Source organism: Astyanax mexicanus, chromosome 12 (assembly GCF_023375975.1).
Source record: "Astyanax mexicanus isolate ESR-SI-001 chromosome 12, AstMex3_surface, whole genome shotgun sequence".
NCBI classification, from domain to species: Eukaryota; Metazoa; Chordata; class Actinopteri; order Characiformes; family Acestrorhamphidae; genus Astyanax; species Astyanax mexicanus.
In genome coordinates, this window is record NC_064419.1 from 11,011,140 (window position 1) to 11,027,634 (window position 16,495).

Genomic DNA, 16,495 nt, shown 5'->3' on the forward strand with positions numbered 1-16,495 from the left:
GTTTTAATTCAGACAAAATTAATCAACTGTGGCACATTTTGCACATTGCATACTTATATTCTTTCACTTACTTTTTTTTACTTTACTAAAAACTTATCTTACATCTTTTGTGGAATATAATACAAATTAGCTAAACTAGAATCCTAATCATAAAACAAACAAAAAAAATCTGGATTTTTTTTCTACTTGCATATGTTTTTTTATTTGTGTAAGTGCTCGTATGCATGCTTTTTCTATGCACTGTACTTTCTGTCTATGGCTGTGTTGTTAAACGTTTTGAGTTTTCAGGAAAGGCGCTACATAAATACGTTTTTATTATTATTATTATTATTATTACTATTATTATTATTACTGTTATTATATGTTGAAAGGCTTATCTGGGTTAAACATCACAGAATGACTAAATTAAAGTATTAAAGTACTAAATTAATGACTGCAACATTTTATCATATGTTTTAATAACTTATTTGAATATACAAATAGTAGCTCAGTCTGTTATTAACCCAACTGAAGAAGCAAGTTTTCACTTTTGCATTCCATATTGCTTTCAGCTGAATTGTTTATAAAAGGCTGGTGCTGGAAACAAAGAATATATTTTCGTATGTTGCAGAAATGTGGCTGCTTGTGTAACACTTTTTATAATGACTTATTATTATTATAATACTTATTATTGCATTTCATTAAATGTATTATAGGTATTTCCTACTTACTGATATTGTATTTTATTATAAAGGAATGCTACAGTTTTTAAACTAGTCCTCATTCCTCCTGAATTGACCTTATTTTTTAGTTTTGAAGGTCAGGCTACAGCAGATATGTATTCGGTCCTGAGCAGCAGTCTGAGGATCAGTGGATCATTTCTCTGGTGCTGGTTGGAGGTTTTTGGAGGAAGGTTTTTACCTCAGGATGGAAGGGATGGCATGTTTCTGGACGCCTCCTGTCTTTCTGCAGCTTCAAGCGCTCGCATTTCAGAGATTCATTATGTGCAGGGAGGTTAAGGGAAACACACACACAAAACTTTTTTACACAGAAAATCTTAAAAATAGTCACTATTTAGCTTAGATTACCATGCAGCAAAAATAAATGAATAAAATAAATAAATAAAAATGAACAAAGTTCATTATTTATTATCATTCTTGAGAATAGCTTTACGGTGCCCAAACAGAACAAACATAAATAAAATGCAGAATGAGAATATTAGATGATTCAAAATATTCAGTGGGGCTTTAAGATCAATTACAACAAATAATAATAATAATAATAATAATAATAATAATTACAACAGAGAGAAAGAAACTAATACGACAAGACACTCAACACAAATGATAACACTTGATACACTTTAAAACTATCCAAAAGAGCAAAAAGCATTTACATGTATAAAACAGTAATTTACAGAATTAGTAAAGGCTGGAATTCATTGACTGCTCCAATAGTTAAAACTTATATAAAACAAGTTTTTTATAGCAAGCATTACGTAAAAGATACGAAGAGCAGATAAATCCTACATTCTGCATGCAGAAATAAGGGATGGAAATAGCCGTCATACCTTTTACTTTTTATTTATTTATATAGATTTTTTGTTTTTCGTCTATAGATCTGTAGATAGTTAACATCTGATGTGATTTATATTTGTTATGTGTGCTATATTCTGTTTGACTTCAGGAAAAAATAAAATAAATCTGCTATTGCGATTGCAGCTAATGAGGATCCAAATAAAACAACAATAAATCAATAAAATACACACAGATGTAGCAGAGACATACACACACACAGACAGATATATATATATATATATATATATATATATATATATATATATATATATATATATATAAACCCAGTCCACCAGCAGGCATAACTGAAGGAAAGCAGTTGCTGCTCTGCTGGGATGTGAGCAAACCCTGCATTGTAATATGACAGCTTGTTTGCTAAGTTAGACAACACTAAGTAATTTAATGCTACTCAGATCCTAAATCAGCTAGAACTGCACATGCATATTTATCGTTCGCCCGGCTCGTCCAATGACACACTCAGGCATGCGTCTGCGGAGCTGACGAAGAGCAGCTTTAGAGAGCGCTGCTGTCAGGCTTTGAGCATCAGAAACAGACCGGACCCAAACCGAGCCACCCATTTCAGCTCTTTTGTCAGGAGAACGTCTGGTGTTGATCACGGGTCCATTCCGGGCCATTGTGAAACACACCATCTGTGGAGCTCCACTCCTCTCCCTCTCCACGAGAGAGAGAGAGAGAGTGAAAAAAGAAAGAGAAAGAAAGGGAGAGAGGGAGAGAGCATCATATTCAAAAGAACCTCAGCTCTCAGCGTCTTTAATGATGGAAATCCATGAATTTCAGCACAAACATCTCGCATGCTTTTCATCTCCACGCTTACAAAAAAAAGACCAAATAGCTCCCCTCAAAGAAACGAAGCTGCACATTAAAATCATACCATTTTTCTCCCTTAGCTCTCTCTCTCTTCATATTCTCTTTTTTATAGATACATATGAAATACCTATCAACATTTTAACAAGCGCAATAGGATTGGCACCCCGTAAATTTATGGGACAGTTATGTGCATCAAATTAATACATGAAAGAACACCACGCTGTAGCTGTGCTCTGGATCCTATTTAGTTGTACATTTCTTTTTTTTTTGTTGTTTTGCTGATCATGTATAAGAGGTAAACCAAACAAAACAAGACAGAGAAAAACAGACCTCGGAGCAGCTCATGCTGGAACAATAAGAGCTCATAATCAGAACCTGCCCCTCCCCGCTGACAGTCGACAGGCTGGGGATTCAAAGGCCCCGCAATACGGTTTCATTACTGATGCAGTTCGGATGCAGAACTGAACCTGCTGCTGGTGAATTAACTGATAAACACCATGTCCAGAAGAACAGATCTTCAGATCTTCAGATCTTCTGACTTGGATTATAAGAGCAAAATTACTCACACAGTTAAATCTACAGTATAAGAATTTGTCACAACCATAGACTGTGTATAGCTGGACAGAGCATCGTCTCTTAAAAGTGAAGCCACCACAGGTCGGGCGCCCCCTGCTGTTCGGTTGCAGACAGCTGTGTGACCCCACCCATCCCCATAGGTTTCAATGGCAAAACAGACAACTTTCAATCACGTTATTTTCTAATATACTGTAATTCTACCTCCTTTATTTAAATGCAACAGCTAGTGTAACCTCTGCTTATATCGTAAAATTTGCTCACTTTTGAAAATGAATGAAAAATAGTTATGTGACCTGCAGCCTCTCCCGTGAGGGAGTGCTTTTCCTGGCGGGGGTGCTGAACTCGGCACCACAGTAGTGTTGAAATCTGCAATCCCACCATGAAAAGCACCTAATCTCCGGAACATATACGCACCGTCTTCTTGATAAAAGCTAAGATAATCCGCTTTAAGTTTGCTTAGAAATACGCACCCAAGAGAGGGTGCTGAATTCGTCACAACACACAGCAGCAGGAATGGCGAACCTGGCTGGCTGTGAGAGCGCCCCCTTGAGGGAGATTCTGATAACAGTGTTGTTGTACTTTAAAGGGGCTCTCACACAGCTTGTCATTGCATTTAGTTTTTTTTTTTCAGTTCCATTATTTCTAATTTTTTCCAAATTTGTTCCCAATTTACAAGTCCAACTACCCAAACCACTCATTAGGAGTCTCCTCTATCACTAGTGATGCCCCAAACACCAGGAGGGTAAAGACTAGCACTTGCCTTCTCTGATACACTCGGAGAAAAACGCAGCAACCCAGCTCTGATACATCAGCTCACAGACGCCTTGTGCTAATCAACATCACCCAAAGAGAACAAAGCCAATTGTGCTCTCTCAGGGCTCGGGCAGCTGATGGCAAGCTGCATGACCGGGATTCGAATCCGCGTTAACCTGATCATAGTGGCAGTGCTTAGCCCCTTGCATTCTATTCTTTACTAGTCGTTTTCTTGAGGCCTCAGGCCAGCTCAGGGACCTAAGCAATTGATTGGTTCGCTTGCCTTGTTGCAACAGGCCTGGGTATCGTGACAACCATAGTTGGCAGTAATATGTTGTGAACCACAGAGTAACTCTCCCATTCTCTTCTGCTCCAAAAACAAAACTAGAAACTACTTCATGCACCATGAAGATGCACTTTGGCATGAGGAACGTGAAATACAATTTGGTGAGTTTACTGAGAATCATAACGTGCATAATGTAGAGTAATAACATGTGTAATGATCTGTCGTCGACCGTGCAGTCAGTCGCGGCGCCAGGACTGCCGTTTTGGACGGGCACGGCAGATCTGCGGGTGAGCCGAATTCGCTTTCACTCCCGTGGGAGCGAGGGGGAATATAGGCTGTGAAAAAAACTCATTTAGTAGAAGCATAACGGAGCTATTCGCTGAGCATCGTTCAAAAACTACAGAGAGAAAAATCCTAAAAACTGCAGAAGGAGACATTGGCCTGTTAGTCGAGCAGAACATATAAAGCTCAGAGCTCACGCTAGGAAAACTGCATTCTCATCTTGCTCTGCAGACAGGAGAAATAATGACCGAGATAACTTCAATATGCTGGGGATTCCCACCATTTCCCATGCCTTTCGTGTTAACGAGTGATGATGACTGCATTGTGCTGCATTAAGATATAGTGTAGTTGTAGCTGTAGTTAATGTAATCTAATGATTTAATTTGTGAATTTGGGCTTGGCTTCTTTCATGATTGAAACAAACAAGCCTTATTTGTAAGCTTCCAGTTACCTTTTTTTTCACTTATTTATCTCCAAAATACTGACGTATCATTGCTTTCACAGAAAAGCAAAAAGAGCTCTTTAAAGTCTTTAAAATCACTCAAAGAACCCTTTATAGCAGGGGTCACTAATAGGCGGACCCAAACCGATAAACCGAAGGATTTAATTCTGACCGTGTTCATTTAAAACGGCGGAACGTTTTGTCTTTATGGTTTACGTGCTTTACAGCGCAGTAAACTCACAGACCAATCACGTGTGCTTTAAGATCACCCAACGTTCTGCTCAGCCAATCAGATCTGTGCAGATCTGTGCGCGAAGCCACACAGGCGAAGCAGGTGGTGAGAAGTGAGAGAATAAAGCGAGAAAAGATGAGAATACAGATGGTGCGCACCAGAAAAAAACCCATTAAAATACTACAGTTATAAACATATTAACAGTAATGTAACCTTGCGGTGTTACTTGAAGGAATTAAAGAGAAACAACCGAAACAAGAGTCCAAAATATTCCACTTTACTCCACCTGATCAGAACTCCTCAGCAAGAAAAAAAAACTCCCTCGCTCGCAGGCGTGCTCTCTCTTTAATCCCAAAACAACCCTACTTTTAAACTAAGGCAGCCCCCAGGGGACAAAAACCATTGGCAACTTCGCCCATCAGTTTTACCCACAACATAATAAAGTCTGATACAGTAATAATATTAAATAAAATAAAACTGCTGTTTAAAAAAAAAAGCTGATATTTTGGCAAAGTTCAACAAACATTTCTCCACATACGATTTATCATTCATGTAAATATTATTATGACAGGCAGGCCTAAATCTAATATAAATAAAATCAAATAGAATAAAAATAGCATTTTGAAACAAAGTGAACATACAGATTCACATTATTAGACTCGATATGTTAAATTATTTAGGGTGTTTCCATTTATTTTATGATAGGTTGATAATGTAATTATTGTGACAGGTCTATTTAAAACAATACTTATTGTTGAAATGTACTAGTATGTGTAATTTGTTTTGTCTTTCAGTTGTTGATGATATAAAACACTGACAGAACTACTATAGGCTTCTTCAGTAAACAGAATAAAACACTGAATTATAACACAAGTTAACATTGGCGTCCGAACCTTTGCCTGATTAAATTTTCTCTAACTGGACCAAACTTAATTCTAATTAAATACCCCTGCTTTATAGCATGTATATTTTAATATGCGTATTATGGGTGGGTGATGATTATATATTATATCACATTATTTTATGGCATTTACGGTAATATAAACAAATTGAAAATAAAAGTTTATTTGGCGATATGACACACCCCTAATAGAGATTTCACCAGACTGTAATTGTAAAGTCAATGATCCAACATTTTATGATACTATGATACTAATAATGCACTTACATACAGTAGATATAATTTAATGGGGAATTTTCCTTTTGTCCCAAAAACAGCAAAAGAATTGTACACTGATGGCCTATAGGGCCCTAAAATTATATCACAATATTTCAGGGTATTTTTGTGATTACAATATTATTGTCAATATGACAAAACATTAAATAAAATATATAAATATATAAAGAATACCCTATAATGTAACAAAATTAATTTGAAAGTTTATAGAATATGACAAGGCACACCCATAATTGACATTTTCACCAGATTGTAATTGTAAAGTCAATGATCCAACATGTATCCATAATGATACTTATAGTGCACTACACATATACATATATTAAAGTACAATGAATGATGCTATAACTGATATAATTTAACAAAAAAAAAAATCCTTTTGTTCTAAAAACAGCTTGTAAAAAAAGTTGCATATTGATGGCCTATATGGCCCTATAATAATATCACAATATTTCAGGGTACTTTTTGCGATAAAGACATTCAAAATATATATAAAATATATATAAAATATATTCAAAAGTATATGTCTGGAAAAGTTGTTGAGGATCAAGAGTGTAATGGCAGATAAAGAGAGTGTGATGCTTAACAAATGTGTTTCAATTTGGATTTTAATTGATCAAAATTGTTAATGTCAAAATATGAATTCTGCGATTCCAGGGTGGCCCATCTGTCTAAGTGTTGGCTCTATTATTAGGCATGTTAATGCAGGTTTGATTCCCAGTGATGTCAAAACCATCTGTGATGATCTGGGTTTCCTGGAGACTATAACTATAAGCTCAGTGCTAGTTCTAGCAGGAAACTCCTGTGCTCGTCACTCCTATCTCAACCAATCGCCAGCTTCCACCTGTCTTTATAAGACCTCCCCTTACACGCCCTTCTCTGCTCCTTCCTCCCCACCGCCTCCAGTTTGGTCTCGCATGCTGCCTGGGGGATGGCTCCGCCCCTGCCTCCTACATAAGGCAGGATCTGCAGGGTCCAGATGCTGCATACCTGGGCCAATGACGGGGCCTATGCCAAAGACTTAATTTACGTATATTGCTATCTAATACATTGCTAATACAATTGAAATAAAGCTGTTATTATTGCACTCTTGTTTCTGGAGTCTTCCTGGTAGAACAACTCTAACAACAGATAACAACACTTTCCTCATCTCTCTTCAGTCACCCAATGCAGATTTCTGTTAGCAGAACCAGTGCTTAGGGTTCTCCTCCAAGCATGTTTAGCTGTGCGATTTCAAATGCGCCATATATACTGTAGAATAATTAGCCAACATTAGTTTAATCTCTCGTTTAGTTTCTTTTGTAGATAAACAGACAGACAGACAGACAGACAGACAGATAGATAGATACTTTACTGATCCCCAAAGGGAAAATCTAGAAATTCTAGTTTCTTTTTTAAAAGGATATACATGATTTCGATGGGGTCCATAGTGATTGGTCCAAAATCCCTGCATTCACACTTGTTGTCCACCACCACCATGAAGAGGTTACTGCTGGGGATTTGTTGAATGACGAACGACCTCGGGGAGACAAGAGACAGAAGAGAAAAACAAAAGAACATGATTTTTTCAGCATGAGCGTACAGTATATGTGTGTGCGCATATGTTTGATGGCTGCATATACAGCATGCATTATACTTCAAATTCTGCGAGACGTGAGACTGCGAGACGTTTCAGGCAGATGCCAAAAAGATAACGCACATCTCCAGCCACCTCATCTCTCCGCCGCGTCTCTCGCACACACTTTCGCGCACAGGACATATTTCAAACAGGCCGAGAGGGTGTGATATGTATATGTATTAATGAGTTCGTACGTGCCAAGTGGACCAATGGGCCTCCAGCCTTTGCTCTGCTTCACCAGATGTGCTGCCATTGTTTCATCCTCACTCACCACTTTTATCAAACCTCGCAGAGTGAAGCCAAAGGCTGGCCAATGAAGTGTTGCAAAATATAAAACATTCAAAAAGAGGGGGGAACAAATTGGAACCACACATTCCAACTTTTTTTTTTTTTTTCAAACAAGCTTTTTTTATAGGTTGCGGAGATGGATTCTGAGCTGAGAGTCCACGTCTTTGATTTATGCATCCCTGCAAGACTTATGAGAGGGAATGGTATAGAGGATGATCCCTCTCTCTTTCTTTATCTCCCTCTCCCTCTTTTTCTCTCCACAGAGCGTGTGATTTATGGCCCTGCCCGTGGAGTGGTTTATCGCACATTTGGTGGAGACTTGTCCGCTCGGCTACGACTTCGGCGCAGACGCGCTCAATCTATCCCAGATACATGATGTCTGGGGCAGAGTGTCTCGATACGATCGAAGAGCCAGTTATCTAACCCAGACTGTCTATTTAAAGCCTAGAAATGCAGAAATGCTTAACACATGAGTTATGTAGCACTGGACATGAATTATCTATTAAACTAATGCTTTCTCTAAAGTGTCTATCCTATTACAGTGTAAAATTCAGAATAAATACAGTGTAAATGTGGTGTTATCTCTAGTTTACAGGTTCTATTTGGTTTTATGACCCTTAAAAGTCATCGGCTATGTATTTCTCAATAACAGAAACATGTTTAAAATCCAGTCAAAGCACAAGAAGTACTGATTTAATCAGTCAACTGTAATGGTACTCACCAGGCACTCACAAGTCGCCTGTGTGCTCAAAATATCACTGTGTATGTTTGCGTGTTTGTGTGTGGACTGATATTTGGATATACAGCTCTAGAAAATATTAATAGACCCCTTCAGTTTCTAAATCAGTTTCTCTGATTTTACTATTTATAGGTATATTTTTGAGTAAAATGAACATTGTTGTTTTACTCTATAAACTACGGAAAACATTTCTCCCAAATTCCAAATAAAAATATTGTAATTTAGAGCATTTATTTGTAAAAAATAAGAAATGGCTGAAATAATAAGAAAGATGCAGAGCTTTCAGACCTCAAATAATGCAAAGAAAACAAGTTCATATTCATAAAGTTTTAAAAGTTCAGAAATCAATATTTCATGGAATAACTCTGGTTTTTAATCACAGTTTGGCATGTTCTACTCCACCAGTCTTACACACTGTTTTTGGATAACTTCACATCACTCCTGGTGCCACAATTAAAGCAGTTGAGCTTGGTTTGATGGTTTATGATCATCCATTTTCCTCTTGATTATATTCTTAGATTTTTTTCAGAGCTGTATATTGTATCCACATGCACCACCAGTTTTAGAACATCCCCATGTGTTCCCTTTGTTTTTGCCATTAAACTATTCAGGTTAATACAAAAAAAATTTACAAATTACAAATTTTGCAGTAGACTGCAAAAGGAAAAATACATAAAAACAGAAGTAATTAAAGTAATAAAAAATATAAGTAAATTGTAAAAGTATAAAAGTATATACTATATTGTAAACAAAAAACAAAAATAATAATATATTGTTTAAAAAAGAGGGCTGATATTTTTAGCAGACAATTCATTGGTTAACAACTTACATTGGGTAAATAGCAACTAAAACAAACTGCACTTTGGAAATATATTTTAACCCTCCTATCATATTTGGGGTCAATTTAAACGCTAGTCTGTGTTTAACATCTAAAAAAAAATTGACATAATTTCAGTCATATTTAATGACATTTCCTAATTTAACATGGATAACCAAATAAACATTAAAATTAAAATGATAACACAAATTCAATATCCTGTAAACACTTTGTACATACCAGTGTTCTTTGATGGGTCAATATGACATCATATTTCTTTTTTAATGTATAAAGAAATAATAAAAACTATAAAGACTGGCAATAAATTTTACACAAATTTGTGTTGGATAGTATTAAAGGTCACTATGACATGCAATTGTATTATCTTTACAAACACTTCCCTCTGTTTTTTATGCAAGATACACTGATAGTTCATCAAAGTAACACAAAACACCTGATACATAAACTAGCTATAAACATATTTAGTTATAAAACATTTCTGCAGTTTTCAGTTGCTGGGATCAAACTGACCACAAGGATAAGGGGTGTTACAGGAGGATTAAAATGACATTAAATTTTTTTTTTTTTAAAGTATTTGTCTGTAGTAAAGCAGTGCTGGAACAGATAGTGTTACTACACTCTCTACTGCAGCATTTACACACTTACACACCTCAGCACACTCACACTTTCATCATAATAACTAGAAAAAGACACAGAAACACAAAGAACCCTGTAACTATTAAAAGTATAAATATTTTCTATATCGAATTTACAAATGAAGCTACAGATCAGTGATTTCTGTTTTCTATACCTTCTTTAAACGACTAACTAAATAAAACTGAATAAAAACTGTTACAGGAAGTTTGTCAATAGTCAAGTCTGGCTGACCCACATGGCAACAGCTTTAGCCTTTAGCCTTTATCTTAATGTGATTGGATGTGATTGGAGTCTCAGTTTCAGCAGTGAAGACAAGACTTACACTAGGACAGGGGTGTCCAAACTTTTTTTTGTTGGGGGCCAGAAGGAGAAATATATTTGAAGTCACGGGCCAAAGACATAAAACAAATAATGAATTATACCACTTTAAATAATACATTTTCCTGATTACTTTCATTTACACACCATTTTACTTGACCTTTTATCTTTATCTATCTTTGACAGTGTTGTGTAAACTAAGATTTTTCAAATTGATGTTTCATTTCATGATGCCTCTTAATATTAAACTCCTTAATTACGGCAACTTTTAGACTCATTTGCCCTTTTTCTGCGCTAAAACTGCGCACCCTCTATGCTTTTAGAGTCTTTGGCCGTTTTTTTTTTTGCGATAGAAATGCGCACTCTCTCCACTTTTAGACTCTTTGGCCCGTTTTTCTGTGCTAAAACTTCATTCTTGCCGCTTTTAGACTCATTGGCCCATTTCTGACACCTAGCGTTCAAACTTTGAATCTCACATTATAAAAACCTGCTTAACAGCGGGCCAACTTTCATTCTATTTCTAAAATACCTTGCGGGGCGCTCCAAAAAAGGAAACTACTCACACTTGGCACGTTTCAACTGTTTTCAGTTGAAACAGTCCGTGCCCGAGCATGCTTAGCGCTCAGTGGGCTGGCCGGTGTTGTGCCGAATTCAACACCCCCGCCATGAAAAGCACCCTCTCTCGGGAGTGCGTCTACATGATAAATGTGAAGGTAATCTGATGTTACTTACTTAGAATATGTGCATTATCTATCTAAGTCACGGTAACATACATAATGACACAGCAATTTGTTCCTTATGACAGAACGTTGCATCACTAAAGTAATCTTGTTCTGTGCTTGTGCTCAGATCGCGCTCACACTGCATGCGTTCCGTGCCTGAGTCCAAGTGAACCGTGCCCTGGCCCACCTCTTCAATCAGGCCAGGGCATCAAAAAAATTGGTTACGTATTTATTGAACAGAATTTGGACACGAGCAACAAACATCATATCAATGACTGGCATTTAAACAGAACTGCAGAACAAAGGTAACAATCTGTAAAACAGCAAACAGACGTCTGAAGTAAGGATGAAACTGTATGAAAACTGTTCCTTTTCATCTAAGATAAAGGGTTGACCCACAGGACGGTGTGTATGTTCCTGTCCATGCTGGACAAGCATTTCAAAACTAAAAAACCCACATTTGTCCATTTCCATCAAACCTGTGCGGTGGGTTTACACGCTCTCTTTGCCATGTGGAGCATAGTGACCTAGAATCTTTTAACTAACAAACATGACTTCCAGCCCACCCAAGCACCCCCGGTGGCCCTCATCTTTGTCCAATTATCGGCAAGAAAATAGAGCGATGATTAAATAACCAAATTTAACTGCAGCCCGGATTCTAAGAAACGTAGTAAAACCAAGAAACGTAGTATTTCTAGAACACATTAATTTCAGTCAACACTTACACGTCACCTAACCTAGACCAGACCACCGACCACAAGCCACCGTCAGCCAACAATAATCTGACCTCGCTGTAACCCAAAATAAGCCTGGGCAAATTCAACTCGACCCATTCGACAAATTAAAGAAATAAAAAAAAAAAGCCTTAAAAGGGCTTATGCCGTTTTCTACGCAACCAGAACGACTTCAAAACCCAGGAAAACAGAAACTGAGACCAGCCTAAGATGGATATTGGTTCATCTGGATCAGGAACGCTCCAAGTCCAGCTCAACCTCACAGAAAAAAAAGCCTGATTGAATGGAGACCTACAAAAAGTCAGTCCAACTTAATCAAGCGAAATAAAACAGAGACTAGCAGCGCTGGCCAGAGGAGCGTGTTTTGGCGGGAAGGGATAAACACACTTCCCACTCCAGCGGTGGCTGGCCTTGTGCTCTAGATGAAACACACACACACACACACACACACAAATGTACGCATATACACACAGACAAACACACACACACACACACACAGAAAACTGTCCATGCCTTCAGTAACGGTAATGCATGGTGAATGAGCTAGACTTGAGCCAAAGATGAAACACAAAGCAGATACAGGTGAGATATGGAGCAGATGCAGGCAGACACACTGACACACACACACTGACACACACAAACACACACTGACACACACGCACACAGTAACAATTACATATTTTTTCATAAAGCAGGTCAGAGCTGGACACAAACTAAAATGTAACAGCTACAACCAGAAATTGCTGGATAAGTCACATATACTATTATTCACTATTATTTCTTTAACCCCTTGCTTGGTGGCTCTAATATAGCACTTCTTTTAAAAATATATACTGTTAAAAACTGACTTTTAGACCTAACTAGGCTCCACATAAGATATGCCTCCACACTTTGTTGAGGGTGGAGTGGATGGATGCCAGTGTTTTTCAGTGCCTCCATGTCTATGTTACCTTTTGGCTCTCTCCCTTTAGTTAGGCTCCTGAACTTGCAACACTAGCATGATTTTTTTCTCAGTCAGAATAACCTTTATTTGCCTTGTAATTAATCATTTAATAATGTAAAACAGTATTAAATGTATGGATTAACTGAAAAATGTTGCACACTCTGCCTTTAAAGGTATTTAAAAAATAGCTTTTTTTTTTAGATTTTATAGGTGTGTCCACAAACACTTGCACATAAACACAGTACATGTCCAGTATGTTTGAAAAATCACATTTATTTATATAACCTTTTTTTGCGCTATAAGGTGCATTGGAATATAAGGTGCACTATTAATAATCATCTACTTTCTGGTCTATTTTCATACATAAGGTGCACTTGATTATAAAGAGTGCTCTGCAAGTTAATGGCACTGGATATTAATCTACACAGATTTCAGATTTATTTGGGTGAGTAAAACACTTCCATTTATTTACAGTAAACATAGATAGAACATAGGTAAACATATTTGTCTGTATTTAGCATATTTGGGTTCCTTTAGCATATATTTTCCAAACAGTTACAGCTGAATTATTCCTAAAGGGATAGATTTTCCATAAGAAAAAAATAATTATGTTCAAATGCTTTTAAAACCTGGTTTGTGGCACCAAATATGCCTGTTTTCCCCCAGTTCACTTATTTAATATAATTTATTAGAACTCACTCTCCTCCATCTATCTAATATAAACTTAACCAATCAGAAAACCACATGCAAAAATAGAGTCCCCCTATAACAGAACACCATGAGACTTTGTTGTCTCTGTCAAATTGAGGGACACAAAGCAGACATGATAAACTACTCATATATCTCACAGTCTGTGGGACGTCGCTGTCAAACTTTCTCAGAGAAAGTCACGCCCCCTTTTTTTTTTCTTACACTAATCCTAAACACACACACAGCACATATCTCCTATTTCAAACATCGTATATAAACTGTGTATAAATAAACTGTGCATGCAGTGTATGTGCTTCCGTCTAAGTCAGGACATCAGACACTTAGCTTTACCTTAAAAGCTGAGATATAAACTTAATACTACTTTATCAAAGCTCACGTAGAGCATTTAAGCCGAATTTCAAACAACATAAACATCGTAAATACGTTGGATCCACAGTTTCTCTCGTCCAAGGCATGACCTCAGCGCTAGCTTAAACCTGCGATATAAACCGAATACTATTTTATTTTTACATTAATGCACAGTCTCAAAGCTCAAGTGCTCCATTACGCTACGTTTCTTAAACACGCGGCGGCCCAGGCCCTAAAACACGATCAATACTTAGCATGCAGACTGTAAATCCATATTTTTCTCCTGCATCAGAGCTTTAAGGTTCGAGTTAAACGTCTCGGCGCGCATTCCTCTGAAAGACTGAGTGCACTTAAACAGGGTTTATAAATGCTGGTGGTGGAGGGCTGATGTATATCATTGTGATAGGGGCACAGCGGCTGTAACAGAAAGTTTATACCGCTTGTAAAAAGGCTTTGATGATAAACCACCCACATCCCCCTTCTGACGGCACTTTTAGGAGAGTAAGGACATCCAAGTGCACAGGTGTGTGACCGTCAAGTTCCTCAATATGCTGCAGAAGTGGGGTTGTGAAGTGCATACTCACACACATGCACATACAGACATATACAGTGCATGCCATAGAAGAAGTACTTGGTTTTATATAGAAGAACCTTTATGATTTCTTATTTTTTTGCATGTTTGTCATTGTTAAATATTTCAGATCATCAACAAATTAAATATAAGTCACATATGCCATCTTTTATCTCATTCATGGTTTCTATTAATAACAATACTTATCAGACTCGCTCTATTGACTGGATTACCTGTCAGGTTCCTATAGATTTTACTGAACTGGGAAAATCTGCTTTTAGCTACAGTGCACCAGTGAGCTGGAATTCACTACAGGAAACTCTAAAACTCAGCTCACTAGTGTCACTCAGTCATTTTAAACTTTAAGTCTCTAATTTAGTATCTAATTTTATGTTTTTAACCTTTTACTTTTGTTATTTTATTTATTTTATCCTTCATTTCCTCATTTCATCCTTTAATTTGTTTTATTACTGTTTTTTTTTTCTTTTGGCCCTTTTCCAATTTATTTAATTTATTAAATAATTATTTAAATGTATTATTATTATTATTATTATTATTATTATTTATTTTAGTTCCTTCATTTACCTTTTTTTATTAATTTAGTTTTTTTTTTAGTCCTCCATTTCTTTAATTGTGTTCATATTGTATTATTCTAATTATTTATTTCTTTGTCGTATTGCTTTACGATTTTAGCCTGTCTGCATATCCTTTTATTCTGAATGATTTTATTTCTTCTTAACTAAATCTTAAATTGCTTGCTTGTTTTAATCATTACATTTTTATTCACTCCCTTTAATTTTGTAAACGCTCGGCCGCATTGTAAATGAGGGTTAGTCTCAATGTATTACAGAGGGGAAATAAAGGTTTATTGATTGCTTGATTGATTGAAGTAAACACAAAAAGCAGTTTGTAAATGAAGTGTTTTGTTATTAAGGGAGAAAAAAATCTGTGGCCCTGTGTGAATTTTTTTTTTTTAAGTTTTGGGACTCCAGCAAACCACAGTGAAAAGTGAAAACATAGAACAGTGGTGAACCTTCCCAGGAGTGGCCGGTCGATGCACAATTACCCCAAGAGTTCAGACTCATCCAAGAGGTCAAAAAAAAAAAAAAGACCCCACAACAACATACAAAGAACAGCAGGCTCACTTTCTCAGTTAAGGTCAGGGTTCATGACTCCACTATAAGAAAGAAACTGGGCAAAAGTGGCCTGCATATGGCACAGTGCCAAGATGAAAAAAACACTGCACAGCAAAAAGAACATTAAGGCTCGTCTAAATTTTGTCAGAAAACATCTGATACCAAATTCATCAAAGAATCGGACTAAGTGTACTGTTACATCCTTAATATGAATGTGTTTAAAAAATAATGTAATAGGAATATGTTTTTAGGAATAAAATCAAAAATAAAAAAACAACATCAGCCTTGTTTTTTTCCAGATTTTTCTACAAAGTCCCAACATTTTTGTCCTTAAAAGGTCTGAATACAAACTCAGACACAATATTACTTCTACACACTCTCTCTGAAAGGTTAAGACTATAAAATGGGAGTGCTTTCCTAGACAAACACACTTAACCCTTCACCCACTCACCGGAAAGCATGCGAAGAAAGAAGCCATAACTAACGCTGTATTTAAACACTAATTTATGTATTTATATTCACCTCTGACTGCAGCTCAACTCAGTGCATGCTGGCACTGTTAAAAACCCAGACTCTATCCCTCTGTGTCAACCACACACACACACACACACACACACACACACACATACACACACAAACATACAGCAGATGGTTTTAAAGGCCCTGGGACCAAGCTGTGATGTGTGACCACACATAAAGAAAAAGATTAGACTGAAGACCATAGACTGAAGAGGACACACACATGCACACTGGCTGGCCAC

General features: G+C 36.9%; 1 protein-coding gene across 1 annotated transcript in view; it reads right to left on the reverse strand.

Annotated features, from left to right (window-relative positions):
- cacna2d3a (calcium channel, voltage-dependent, alpha 2/delta subunit 3a) overlaps positions 1–16,495 on the reverse strand; it is a 413,801-nt gene that overhangs the window by 1,001 nt on the left and 396,305 nt on the right. The window contains exons 36-37 of the mRNA XM_049485574.1: positions 7,536–7,651; positions 901–980 (exon numbers count right to left, since the gene is read on the reverse strand). Of these exons, the coding sequence (XP_049341531.1) occupies positions 901–980; positions 7,536–7,651 (196 nt within the window). The remainder of the gene's footprint in view (positions 1–900; positions 981–7,535; positions 7,652–16,495) is intronic.